The sequence below is a fragment of the Salminus brasiliensis genome, chromosome 8, assembly GCF_030463535.1.
Source record: "Salminus brasiliensis chromosome 8, fSalBra1.hap2, whole genome shotgun sequence".
NCBI lineage: Eukaryota > Metazoa > Chordata > Actinopteri > Characiformes > Bryconidae > Salminus > Salminus brasiliensis.
Genome location: NC_132885.1, coordinates 7,947,187 through 7,962,092, shown reverse-complemented (window position 1 = coordinate 7,962,092; position 14,906 = coordinate 7,947,187). Strand labels below are relative to the sequence as shown.

Genomic DNA, 14,906 nt, shown 5'->3' with positions numbered 1-14,906 from the left:
GTTTTGGTTCTGATGTTTTTTCATGGTTTGTCACCTCCATGTACCGAACTCCAGGAATTTCATTAAACTTTGGCCACAATTCATTAAAAATGGCTCTACTTTTGAATAAAAAAAGGATTGTGCTGCCTTTATTATTGGATGCTCTGTGATCCTCTCTGACAGAAAGTGCTTACACATTGACTGAAGTGTACAATGACACTTTTTTATGTTTTCTTGTTCAAAATAATGAGCTTGTAACAAAATAATAACAAATATTTATGAATGTTTAGCCTCACTATATCATGTTCTTTCTATATGGAAATAAAAGCAACAACAGAACAAAAAAATTATATTATTAAAAGAGAAAAAAAAGATTTATGATTTAAGGCTTAACTATGATTGCAGTTATTGCTGATTGCAATGATATGAATGCAGTGTAACGCACTGTACTGAGAACTTAACACTTCAACCCCTACACACCTAACACCCCCTCTGTACACACAGTGTGCAAACTTAACTGGATGAGGTGAACTAATGTGTGGAAAGCCCCAGGTTATATTTAGAGTGCATTAGTTAACATTTTTACATGAGGGACTCTCCATGTTTCACACACTTCCCACTTTAATCCAGGATGTATTTGTACATTATTTTCTGTACAGTGTTCCTGAAGGGGAACCAGTACTCAGAAGAGGAAACTGTCCTTTTCTAGGCAGTGCTAGACAGTGCAGTTATGATAAAAAGACGTGACAAGTAAACAGAAGTGAATAGCTGCAGAAATACGTCATCAGCGGTATTACTGTTACTTACCCAACTGAAGAAAGCTCTTTTTACTGCAGGGGCAGTAATACACACACACACATACACACACACACACACACACACACACACATATATATATATATATATATATATATACATACCTGTAAAAATAATTCATTTAATTTTCCTCCTCATGGTGTCTTGTATTATTATTATTATTTAGAGTTCTCCTCCAACACCCTGTTTGGTAAATTACTGCTTAATGATGGTAAATCAGGTGAGCTGCTGCTAAAGGAATCCATCCACACTGGCTGGGTGCAGAGAACCAAGCTTTGTTCTTTAGTTCACAAGATCTTAACTACATTTATTTATTTGTTTATTTATCTCTCTACCCTGATATGTATGTCTACTTTGACAAGACAGGACAACCATTAGTGTTGGACACAGATGAAATTTGGCCTCCGCCCTTAACACATCTGTGCAGTGAACACACACACACACACTAGTGATCAAACACACACAGTGACAGTGAGCACACGTGCCTGGGGCGGTGGGCAGCCATTGCTGCGGCGCCCCGGGAGCAGAGAGGGTGAAGAGCCCTGTCATCAACAGCCCGGTGCTCTGACTGCTGAGCCACCACTGCCCACATCAGCTGCTGTTTATTTGTATAATAAACTGAAGTGCCTTGTCTCTCCACTGCTGCGTTCTCTCTTCACTGGCTTCCTGTAGCTGCTGCCCGCATCAGATTCAGAACCCTGACTCTGGCCTATGAAACCAGGAATGGACCAGCCCCTCTGTACTTGATGGCAATGGTCAAAAGCCGATCTGCACCGAGAGCCCTTCCAGCTTCGAGTACGGCTCAGCTCGACCTGCCATCCCTCAAAATCCATGGAAAACGAGCGTCCAGACATTTTTCTGTCCTGCACCGAAGTGGGGGACTGAACTTCCCCTTTGTGTCCGAACAACAGAGTCCAACACTCACTGTCTTCAAACACAGACTGAAGACCCTCCTCTTCCGAGAGTTCTTGGGTGAATAGTAGAGTGGTCACCTTACTGACTTCTTTTTAGTAGAGTCTAAACTTAGAGCTACAGTGGGGAAAAAAGTATTTAGTCAGTCACCAATTGTGCAAGTTCTCCCACTTAAAAAGATGAGAGAGGCCTGTAATTGACATCATAGGTAGACCTCAACTATGAGAGACAAAAAATAAATTCTGAAAATCACATTGTCTGATTTTTAAAGAATTTATTTGCAAATAATGGTGGAAAATAAGCATTTGGTCACCTACAAACAAGCAAGATGTCTGTCTGTCACAGACCTGTAACTTCTTCTTTAAGAGGCTTCTCTGTCCTCCACTCATTACCTGTATTAATGGCACCTGTTTGAACTGGTTAACAGTATAAAAGACACCTGCCCACAACCTCAAACAGTCACACTCCAAACTCCACTATGGTGAAGACCAAAGAGCTGTCGAAGGACACCAGACACAAAATTGTAGACCTGCACCAGGCTGGGAAGACTGAATCTGCAATAGGCAGCAGCTTGGTGTGAAGAAATCTACTGTGGGAGCAAGAATCAGAAAATGGAAGACCTACAAGACCACTGCTAATCTCCCTCCATCAGGGGCTCCACGCAAGATCTCAGCCCGTGGGGTCAAAATGATCACAAGAACGGTGAGTAAAAATCCCAGAACCACACGGGGAGACCTAGTGAATGACCTGCAGAAAGCTGGGACCAACGTTACCATGGCTACCGTCAGTAACACACTACGCCGCCAGGGACTGGGCAGTGCCAGACGTGTTCCCCTGCTTAAGCCAGTACATATCCGGGCGCGTCTGAAGTTTACTAGAGAGCATTTGGATGTTCTGGAAGAGTATTGGGAGAATGTTTTATGGTCAGATGAAACCAAAGTAGAACTGTTTGGTACAAACACAACTTGCTGTGTTTGGAGGAGAGTGAATGCTGAGTTGCATCCAAAGAACACCATACCAACTGTAAAGCATGGGGGTGGCAACATCATGCTTTGGGGCTGTTTCTCTGCAAAGGGACTAGGACGACTGGTCCGTGTACATGAAAGAATGAATGGGGCCATGTATTGTGAGATTTTGAGTGCAAAACTTCCTTCCATCAGCAAGGGCATTGAAGATGAAACGTGGCTGGGTCTTTCAGCATGACAATGATCCAAAGCACACTGCCAGTGCAACAAAGGAGTGGCTTCGTAAGAAGCATTTCAAGGTCCTGGAGTGGCCTAGCCAGTCTCCAGATCTTAACCCCATAGAAAACCTTTGGAGGGAGTTGAAAGTCTGTGTTGCCCGTCGACAGCCCCAAAACATCACTGCTCTAGAGGAGATCTGCATGGAGGAATGGGCCAACATACCAGCAACGGTGTGTGCCAACCTTGTGAAGACTTACAGAAAACGTTTGACCTCTGTCATTGCCAACAAAGGATATATAACAAAGTATTGAGATGAACTTTTGTTATTAACCAAATACTTATTTTCCACCATTATTTGCAAATAAATTCTTTAAAAATCAGACAATGTGATTTTCAGAATTTCTTTTGTCTGTTGAGGTCTACCTATGATGTCAATTACAGGCCTCTCTCATTCTTTTAAGTGGGAGAACTTGCACAATTGGTGACTGACTAAATACTTGTTTTTCCCCACTGTATCTTTGAATTATTAGTCTATTCTAACTAGCTGAGGTTTCTTTCTTGGGAAAATAGCAAAGCACTTTTGTAAGTCGCTCTTGATAAGAGCGTCTGCTAAATGCCCTAAATGTAAATGTGGCAAGGAGGTAGAGGAACCACTAGCTGCTTCAGGACAAGTGTTTAGAGGGAGAAAAAGCTCTTAGCTCAGACTCTCTTCTCCAGAGCGACTTACAATAGTGCTTCACTGTTTACTCAGAAAATACCCTTAGCTAGTTTGTATCGGCTAGGATCCAAAAGATCCCTCTTAGCTTAGATACTACTGAAGACAGAGGTCCAAATAAAAAAAATTAAAAAAATCAGGTAAGACATGGTGGAATAGTAAGCTTCACTAAGTGCAAGATCAAATATGATTTAAGTAATCTTAAAAGAGTGGCTACTTATCTAAAGGCTGAAACAGAGGTGGGGTCACAGAGAAGACAGTGAAGTACTTTGAGCAGAACAACTCAAACAAAAAATATGGCCAGTCTTTGACCACTAGAGGGCGACGTTGCTCAACAGCTGTTTACATTTGGTAAATTATGAGCACAAGAAAACAAACAGGAACTCTAAATAAAAATGAATGCATTTTTTTTTACATCACATAACAAACCTTGCTGATCCAAGAAATGTAGAGATGGGTTGTTATAAGTGGGGTAGTGGATTTATTTACTCACTGATTCCATTTCAAAATGTTAAATAGGAAATGACATTATTATTATTATTATTATTATTATTATTACTACTATTATTATTATTATTTACTCTATTCATATAATTTATGTACCTACATGTATCTATTTAATTCTTTTCTCTTTTTCTTCTCAATTTTATTTTATAGAGTGCTTCTGCTGCTGATGATGATAATAATGATGATGATGATGATGATGATGATCAAAATGTGCTTTAATAAGTCCAGTATCTCTCAGAACAGGACTCTTGCTCTTAAATGCACAAATTACTTTGCAGCACAGTACACATGCTGGAACTGTTGGATTTGTAGGGACCATCAGGCCCCTGCAATTAATCCAGAACGCAGCTTCACGGGTTGTCTGAAATGCTTCAAGTTCAGCCGTGTATCTCCTCTGCTGCGTTCTCTTCTCTGGCTTCCTGTAGCTGGCCTGACGCTGGCCTGCAAAGCCAAGAATGGACCAGCCCCTCCGTACTTGATAGCAATGGTCAAAAGCCCTCAGTTCCAAGAGCCCTTCGAGCTTCAAGTACGGCTCGGCTCGACCTGCCATCCCTTAAGATCCACGGAACACAAGCGTCCAGGCTTTTTTCTGTCCTGCACCGAAGTGTTGGAACGAGCTTCCCCTGGGTGTCTGAACAGTCGATCACTGTCTTCAAACCCAGACTGAAGACCCTCCTATTCCGAGAGTACTTATGCCAAATGTAGAGTATGTTGAGAAAAGGTCTCAAACGTATTCACATTCATTACTCAGGTAGAAGTGGAGATACTAGGGTTTAAAAAGACTTCTATGGAATTTGAAGTATCAACTTAAGCTTTTTTACTCCAGTTCAAGTGTAAAAGTACTGGTTTCAAAACTACTTCAAGTAGAAAAGTAAAAGTAATGTAAGGAAAACAAAAGCCAAAAGCTCAGGCCACGCCACAGTGTCCTATAGTGCATTACCCCACCTCCCCTAACCTAGCATGAAAAACCTTCATACTAGGCTACATACGTCTTGCATGCTGTGTCCTTGCTGGAGTGTAATGTGACATGTGCAGGTGTGATGGATCACTTACAAACCAATAGGGTGATAGAATGGTATGAATAGTGGGTTTCCTGATGGCGCAATTTATCTGGATAGGTTGTTTTTTTTGAGCGATGACAAGCCAGAATGAAAACTAACGGAAATGAAATAGGAGTAACGAGGCTATTTTTAAAATGCAAGGAGTAGAAAGTTCAGATAATTGTGTGTAAGGAGTAGAAGTAAAAAGTCATGTGAAAAATACTTACACCAGTAAAGTATAGATAACCAACATTCCTACTTAAGTAAGGTAACAAAGTACATATACTTCGTTAATTGACACCTCTGATGTTGAGCATTGTGGTCTCCATTCATTTTTGGTAGTTTGTAGCACTTTTTAAAGTCGCTCTGGAGAAGTATCTGAGAGAGTATCTGCTAAATGGCTTTAATGTCAATGTAAATTTAGATTTCCCCACATTACTCTTAGCAAAAAGGGTTCCTTTGAGAACTGAAAGGGGTTCTTTGACTCATATCAGTAGTGTAAGGCTTTTTAAAGAACCCTCTACAAGAGGTTGTCCATGCTTTATAGGCATTCAACTGGTTCTATGAGTTGTCGTAGCACTATTTAGAACCATTGCCTTTACTAAGACCTCCCTTTATAATGACATCCGCTAAGAATTAGAGACAATGAAGACAAAGACAATCACCATTTGTGTCGGACACAGATGGAATTAAGCCTGTGCCTTTAACCCAGCCAAGCAGTGAAAACAGTGGGACAGTGAGGGCAAATGGTTTCGCTGCAGGAAGCCTGGGAAGCAGAGAGCATCCAGGTCCATGCTTAAGGGCCCAAGAGTGGCAGCTTAGCAAACCTGGGTATTGAACCCACAACCTTAGGACCTACAATCAAATGATCTAACCACAGGATTATGATTCAAAATACCCAGGAGATTACAAGTTCATCACAATTACACTTGAGTACATGTAACTGAGTGGATGGCGCTAGTTACTACCCACCTCAGCTTCTTACTCTTCACATGCTGACAGTACTGCTTCAGCTCTCAGATAGTCCAGCAGAGAGAGAGAGGCAGAAAGAGAGAGAGAGAGAGAGAGAGAGAGAGAGAGAGAGAGAAAGAGAGAGAGAGGGAAAGCCAGAGTGGGGTGGAGTACAGCAGGGCAGTGCAGAGGAGAGCAGTGTAGTGAAGGATCAGGCGGAGTACAGAGAGCAGACCTTCTCTTCAGCTCTCTGCAGACACTCAAAGGTGAAGGTAGGAACTGGTCATGTAACTATTGAACACCTGAATGGCTTTGATTGACTTCTGTTCAGCTTTAGCTTCTGTCACACTGCATGTTTTATCTCCTGTCTGAGATCTGTTTAGGTGGTCATTTAATGCTTGATTATTAAATGATTGGGCCGTTTTACCCACAATGCATTTAATGTGTTGGTTATTATCTACTTTATGTGTTGATTTGCTAAGTTTACAACAAGGTTCTGTTCATTATAGATTCTGATCGCTCTGAATGTATTAGAGAAATCATGCGCACATGCAGATGACCATGTGAACATCACTTTTTGCAGGTTTAGCGACTGAGGAAGTCTATTACGCAGTGGTTTGAACTGTGAAAGCAAAAGCTTGGTTGAAGTGTCACATTTTACTCATCTGAAACTGACCGACACGTTCAAACACTCTGCCAGTTCTCAGTGGCTGTTCTCAGTGGTCGTGAGACTTAACACAGATTTATTACAGCTTCATGGAGCTTGTTGCAGAACTTTCCTTTAGGAATTTCAGTAAAACACTTTTCTACACTCATCAGAAAAGGTTCTGTGATTCGTAACTATGGTGGAAGCCTCTTTGCTGCTATTTTAGCTCTTTAAAGAACCACACAACAGGTTCTTAAGCCCTAGTCGGACAGGGATAGTTTAATACAGGGGGAGGTGGGGTAATGTAATTTTTACTAGAGTTTCTCAGTGATTTTAGGCCCGTATAAATGTGCCATGTCAGTCATTTTTATGGACTGCATGCTCCTGCATCAGTGGGGTGCCGTATGTTGGGAAAAGTTAAGATGATTGACTGACAGGGGCCCTAAAAATGTATTAATTGGGTGTTTTGGCAGAATTGTTAGACAGAGTTGTGAGGATACCCCTGTCCAATGTTTGCCCATAAGAATAACCTTAGGTTATATTAACTCTGTGTAAATTGACATGTGGGTAAATATTTAATCATATCCAGTGGAAAATAACTTTTTCATGGCTTTTCTGTCTGACAAAAATACCACTGGTTGTTGAAGTATGTGCCAAACCTCAGTCAAATCCAGAAGACGAGCCAAAAGATTCCAGAAAATATTTTATCTTTTAAATAGCCTATAGCCTACATACATGTAATGAACACATAGCTGCTAATTTACAGAATTTAACTGTTACTATTAGTGGGTTCTGTGATTGGTTATCAATAAATATTTTGGAGGTGATGGCAGTGCGTAAGTCAAGTAGCCATTCCAGGTTTCTTATCCTGAGCGAATCGGTCATAAACTTTACAAATGTGTTATAGAAAAGTTACATTACTCATCTTCCCCATGTAATAACATCTGAATGGGCCTTTAGAGGAGAACCATGTATCCAGGCACAGAACCTTTAAAGTATTCATAGGCTTTTTTAAAGTACTGCAGTTGATTTTACTAAAAGTATTGACAGAGTAATATTTTGCAATTGTTTTGCAATCTGGCATGCTTGACAACTCAAGAAAAACTAAAAATATTATTTAGCCAAGTTATGTCCTTATATCTGGTCATCTTTTCCCTGATAACATTGCACGTGTCTCCACAGATGAAAGACTCTTAGCACAATGAAGTAAACAGAGTTCACAGCTTGTTCTCATTGGAGGTCATCAGGCTGGAATGTAAGTGCTAATGAACCTTCTCTGTAGCTGGACAAGTCATATCAGAAACAGCATCACATCATCACTGTAATGCATAAACCTTGTTTCTCCAAAACGGCAACGTTACAGGATCCTTTAGGAGCATTTCTATTGGGCTATTCATCAAGAATTTCTGACATAACGCCACAAACAACTGCCAAATTCACATTATGTAAAAAAGTTAACAACAAAAAAAATGGAGCTGTAAGGTTCTTGTATGGCAGTAAGTTATGAGTTTACACTGGCTTTTCGCACTGCTTAGGTTTAGCAATTAAATAAACAAAGGTTTTAAACCTAGGTAGTGTGAGGTCATGGCAAAAGATCTTAAATCTAATTGGCACAATTTCTCTTTTCCCCCGAAATGTATTTGATCAGTCCAGACCAAATTTAGCTTCTTTAGTAATGTCCCAGAGATTTCCATTACTTTTAGCAAGGTTAGAAAAGTAGCTCTGTACACAAACATGTGTTGGCTGATCAACTACATCTGAGGAAAGATTAAAAAAATGTGTGTCTTTAACTAGGTCTGATGGTATTTAGCTACAGCCATTTGAATTGTTTGTGTGTATTTCCACATACAAGGGCTGAGCAATGTTGTGAAGCTCATGCTATTGTATGAATCAGACGTCAAAGCTGAATTATCATTGTAGAGCCTGATGTGGTACTGCATTGCATTTTTCAGAGAACATACAGTCCTATGCAGAGGTTTTAGGTACATTATATAAAACCATCTATTCCAGCAGTTAGAGATGGAAAAGTCAGGTCCAGAAGCAGAAATCCACCTCAGGATTTTGTTCCAACTGCCTGGGCAGCTTTCCTGGGGCGGATTTCTACTTCTCCATGTCTTTCCATGTCTATCAGACAGATCATTTAATTTACTGCAGATCCCAAATTTCAGATCCTATTATGACAGATGCAGTTAAACATAAATCCAGTAAAAAGGAGCAAGATCTTCGCATTCTGAATAAAGTAGTGAGATCTTGTCGGTGAGCTAGTCTGAAGAACAGAGCTCGGTTCCTCCAGATTTCTCCTGGACGCCCCCCAGTCCAGCCAGCACAGCGTGGAGGATGTGTTCAACTCCATCAGCAGCAGCAGCAGCAGCAGCAGCTCACCTGATTCTCCATCATTAAGCCCTGATTTACCACCAAACCAGGTGTTGATCTGAGGAGAACTCTAAATAATACTAGACTCCATGAGAACTTTGGAGATGTTCTAATGATCAACACAGTGATGGAGAACCACCACCACTTTCTGTAGGAGTGTTATTATTAGTGTTTATTCTAATATCAGTGTTTTACTGAGGAGATAAACACACACTGCTCAGATAAGCAGCTTTTTTAGTCTAATTTAATTGACTGAAAGGTTGGTGACTGAAACATTTGCACAGGATCTGGATTTGAGATTAAGAGTGTAGTACAGAATTCTCACATAGAAGTTAGATTTGTCTCATACAGTAAAACCAAGCTGTTAAACAATATTTGAACATTTTATTTAATGAAAGTAGCTTCAAATATTGTAATCAGTTATTGTTGCTCTGTGACCCATGTTGTTATATTAATTCCTCATTCTCAGGTTAAGATGTTGGAGGCCACCCTGTGTTTGCGGCTGTTTGTGTCCCTGGTCGTTGCGTCCAAAATACATGGTATGTTAAGATATAGACAAGACGTTTGGTATCTTATAGGGTGACCATATTTTTCAGTACAAAAAAAAAAAAAAATAGTATACAGAGGACACTTAGACATCCATTGTTGGTCAGGATGTTGTAGCTGGGGGCTTTAAGTAGGCCCAAGTTGTAGAACAGTGGCAGTGTGTGTATTGGCCAAATCATCACCTTTCATTTCAACTTGAATGTCTTACAAGTAAAGCAACAAAAACCTTTAAAGCTTTACTTTTACCACCCTGTTATATTACGTTATTGTAGTGCCAATGTAAAATTAAGTAAATATATTTACAAATATTTCCATAAAAATTGTTTGACCAATGGCTGGATGTAAATGCAGGTACATGTAGACCAATAGTGGCAGTAAGAAGGCGGGACTTAAGCAGTTTGACCAATGGCTGCATGTTAATGCAGGTACATGTAGACCAATAGTGGCCAGAAGGCCAGATTTAGTTTAAAGCTGTATAAATCCTGACTCAGAACGAGATAACAAATCAATGTGAAATCAGCAGATCCAATCCATTCCATCTCTAGTTCCAATCCCATAATGCTTTGTGTAGGAGCCAGCTCACACAGTTTGTGTGTGTCTTAGGCAGGGTTGTGGTCCCAGCACGTCAGGAGGCTGTGGTGGAGCGACCCTTCACCCTGATCTGCACACTGGTGAAGGCAAAAGGGGAATCGATCAAACATGTGCGCTGGTTGGACATGCAGAATCAGACGCTTATCTCCTATGTGCCTGGTCAGCCGGGCACTGTGAGTGGACAGCAGCACGTAGAGCTGGGGAGCGGATCCCGAGAGAGCAGCAATGTGATCATCAAGCGTGTCAGCCACAGGGACGAGGGCTGCTACACCTGCATATTTGATGTGACTCCCTCTGGCTCCAAAGAAGGACAAACGTGCCTGATGGTCACTGGTGAGTCTTGATTGTGCACACAGCCATGATCACAGTACATTTACATTGATGGCATTCGGCTGATGCTCATGTTATATGTGAACCATGTAACACAGGTAGGAGAATGTAGGAGTTAGGAAATTTGCCCAAAGGTGTAGTGTGTGTAGTGTGTCTGACCAGGGAATCAAACCCTTGTCTGCGACCACATGAACAATTAGGCCTCCATGAAGTAAACTGAGAAGATTTAGGCCTCCCTAATGTAGTTCCTTTCAAAACTCTGTGGAAAAAGCATGGCTGCTTTTCTCTTTGAAGAATTGGTCCAAATCAGCAGTGGTATGTGACTGCTGGTGATGTGCCAAGGACCAAGGAGAGCTTTGTCAGTCACTTGAACTTGTTTAAGGTGGGGAAAAATGCCCCTGGAAGCAAGAACTCTGCATTTTAGGGTCACTCTGTATTTTGAGAGTGCAAAATTTAGCTACACCTTTCATTTCTAGCCCTGCTTTGCAATGAAATTACAAATTGTAATTAAATTCAGCTTTAATTGTGTTACTCTACTGAATTAAAATGAGTTTAGGAGTGGATTAATCACTGTCATTTCTCCATGGGCCTCTTTACGCCCTGGCATTAACGCGTGCTATGTATCCGGACTTTTTAAACTAGGGACAATTTAAACCATTTAAAAAGGAAACAAACTCTCTTGTACTGTGGGCATATACACGCCAGCGCACCCACCCGTGCACACAGAGTGAGAGAGAGCGAGAGAGAGCAAGAGAAGCCCAGATCCACAGTAATTATTACTGATATTAATATTTTTCCTTGCCTGATGGAATCCGATCACTGAAAATGCTCACATTAACACACTACAATCCGACTGTAATCCGATCATAATGCGTCTTGGGTGTGTTTACACCTCGCTTTTCATGCAGACAAGTAAATCCAATCGCGATCTGATCCCCAAAAATGCTGTTAATGCCAAGTATGAACAGGCTCCATCTGTAGCAGTCACCCTTAATCCACTGTTCTCTTGTTTATTTCAAAAATTACAGCTTTCTGACTGTGTGTCCAATTGTTTGTGGACACCCTTTCTAATGAATGCATTCATCTACTTAAGGTGCACCCATTGCTGACACACACACAGCTTGTCTAGTCCCTGTAGAGAAGTACTGCCAATAGAATAGGACGCTCTGAAGCAGATAAACATGAACCCATTGGCACCATGCTGCCTAATGCCAGATGTGGTTGGTGTGGCGCAACAGATAACACCACTACCTGCCAGTGAGCTACCACACCACGTGGGAGACTGGGGTTCTCAGTCTGGGTGACTGTGCTGTGCGTCCTTGGGCAAGACTCCTAACACTACATTGGCCCTCCTCTGTAATACAAGAACCTTGTAAGTCGCCCTGGATAAGAGCGTCTGCTAAATGCCATAAATGTAAATGTAAATGTAATGTGGGCTAGTAGAGGGGTATAAAGTCCCCCAGCATTGAGCTGTGAAGCAGTGGAGCTACTGTGTTCTCTGGAAAGATAGATGGTGCTCCATCCAGTACTTTTGGGATGAGTTGGGGAGTTGTACTACTTTTTAAATCAGTGTTTGTAATAAGAGTTCTTCAGAGAAGTGCAGAGAATGCATCAGTGAATTCCCAGTGTCTGTTGTGGTTCAGGGGGTTTCTGGTCAGCTCTGAGAAGATGTCAGTTAGTGGACTCAGTTGAACCTGGGTGTGTTTCCTTTGCCTGCCTGTGAATATTTATGTCTTTGTTTGCCTGGCTTTAAGGGCACAGACAGGATTCAGTGTTCTCATAAAAAGTGTGTTTCTTGATGTCAGAGAAATCTCCTGAACAAAGCCTGGAACACTTTGCTTTTTGCCTTTTTTCCAGCATCCTAATAGCACGGTACACCAGGGGAAAAAGCTTTCAGAGAAAAAACTCTCTCTGAAGTTTTATAAGAATTTCAGAAGCTTATTGCCAATAATCTGGTTTTACTCTATTTGCATTTTTTCCACCATTTTTCATAAGCTGAAGTTGCACTGGCCAGCATCACATCTGTGGAGAGCTCAGTACTTTATATTAGATGTGAAAGAAGCCTGAGTTCTGAACCAGTGTGACCTGATGAGGTTAAGTGCAGCACTTTGTATTGATTGTGTACCAGTATTTCTTCTCTTTGCTATACTAACAGCCTCTACTCTTCTGGAAGCGTTTTACACTAGATGTTGAAACATTGCTGGGAGAATTTAATTGCATTCAGCCACTGGTGCATTAATTAGATTAGGAACTGATGGTGGATGATCAGTTCTGACACTTCAACTCATCCCAAAGGTGCAGGATGGAGCTCCATTACTCCAGGGAACACTCCAGAGATCCAGAGTCCAATGCTGGGGGCAGGGCTACTGTGTGGCTTCACCCGAGCATCCTATTCGATTAGCAATTAATTTTCAAGGGAGAAACTCTGTGTGCAGTATTAAACACTTGAGCAGTGGGTGCACCTTGTTGTAGGTAAATTCAGCAACAATTTTTTATTTACTAACTTTTAGAAATGTATGTTTGGTTTCAAAGAAAAGTATTAAGCCTAGTTCTAGACTGAACTTTACTTTTAATGGAAAATCCCCATTCAGTATGCTCTGTAGTCCAAGACTAGGCTTAATCCCTGTCTGGGAATCCGGCCCATAGTGTCTAACATTTAAACCAGGTGCATAGCCTACATTGCAGACTGTGAATGAATAAAACATTATGGTCAGACTTGGAGATGATTTTCTGGCTATTTAGCCTTTTCCGATTCTTCTGGACACTGGACACATGATTCATGAACTTGTGATCAACAGGTTATTGAGTTGTCTGTATCAGGAGTTGTACAGCCTTGGCAAATCTCATTTCGGGAGTGCAGATTAGAACCTATTTGTTATGGCTTCCACTGTGGAATTGAAGCGATTCAGGCTGAGTGTTGAACCCGGTGTGTTTGCTGTAAGAACACAGTAAACACTCTCTCAGGCCTCCTCACATTGCTGTGGTTGTTTGATTCACTGGGAGAAAACTGCATTGTATTTAAAACATTCTCATCCTTATCTAAAACTCTACTGGTCTAGGTACTTCTGTCTCAGGGGATCTAGACTAGGCCTTGTAGTGACTGTCTAAATGTAAAATATGTGTTTTGTCTGGCCATCTCTGTTTGTTCTGATTGCTTCTGCTCTTGGGGGAATGGAAGTGTAGCAATTGTAGCAACTGTAGCAACATGCCTGTCCCAGTCTTTAGTAATGGTTGGTCCCTGTGGTGGAACTGGAGGAAAATGTGAATTTTACAGATTCGAACCAGCTGCTAGGTCAGGTAGAGGTCAAACTACTTTCAAATACTAGTCTTGTGTGGTTAAACATCCTTTTTGTTTTATTTTTAAATATTGAAATTTCCAATTCTGATATTCCAGAAGGCTGTATAATGCAATATGAACCTTCTAACCAATCATAAAATGTTATATGTTGTCATGACCATCAGGGCTAGCCCAAGCCTTCATGAGGCTCTAAGCAGATTTTTATTTTGGGCCACCCAATACCACCACCTCATCACCAAATGCTTCATCATTCCATGGGCTACACAGTGTGTGTAACGTACCCACTATGATTAGCATTATCTGCATTTGTCCAACAGTGGCAGCAGCCAACAGCCAATTTATTAACCTAGTATTGTAGTCTCCCACCAATGAAAAATTAATAAATATAAAAATGGCTTTTACCTGTGTGATACCATTTTGTTTTATTATTCAGTGTTATGCTCTTGCGGGCCTGGTGGCGTTTTATAAATTCTGTCTATTTTCCACTTTTTCAGCATCAGTGACTCACGATGGCAATAAGACAGCGGTCAGTGGTAAGCAGGCGGCTCTGTCCTGTCGGTACGGTCTGCCTGAGAAGGTGCAGCAGGTGCTGTGGAAGAAGATGGCAGAACGTGGTGAAAGTCAGGAGGTGGCATCATATGCCAAGCGCAGTGACCCTAACATAAATGAGGATTATGCTGACCGCGTAGGCCTGAGCTACTCCCTATCGGACTCACGGCTCACCTTGCGGCCAGTGAGGACAGCGGACGAGGGCTGCTACACCTGCGAGTTTCACACCTCCCCCGAGGGCACAAAGAGCGCCACAACCTGCCTTACAGTTTTTGGTATGTTCTACACTCTTAGCAACAAGGGTTCTACATAGTAAATTATGAATTGAGAATTGATACTGTACAGAACCATTTTCACTGTCTCAAACCTACTAACCTCCACAATGGCAACTTTACAGCTTCTTAACTTTCAACGGAAGTCAATGTGAATAGATCTGGAGCATTTCTATTGGTCCATTCGTCATAAAATC

At 41.4% G+C, this 14,906-nt stretch overlaps 1 protein-coding gene across 1 annotated transcript in view; it reads left to right on the top strand.

The window, feature by feature from the left end:
* Positions 1 to 6,270: 6,270 nt before the first annotated feature.
* LOC140560867 (poliovirus receptor homolog) overlaps positions 6,271 to 14,906 on the top strand; it is a 33,578-nt gene continuing 24,942 nt past the window's right edge. The window contains exons 1-5 of the mRNA XM_072685489.1: positions 6,271 to 6,376; positions 7,933 to 8,005; positions 9,593 to 9,662; positions 10,273 to 10,593; positions 14,383 to 14,712. Of these exons, the coding sequence (XP_072541590.1) occupies positions 9,599 to 9,662; positions 10,273 to 10,593; positions 14,383 to 14,712 (715 nt within the window). The 5' untranslated portion in view covers positions 6,271 to 6,376; positions 7,933 to 8,005; positions 9,593 to 9,598. The remainder of the gene's footprint in view (positions 6,377 to 7,932; positions 8,006 to 9,592; positions 9,663 to 10,272; positions 10,594 to 14,382; positions 14,713 to 14,906) is intronic.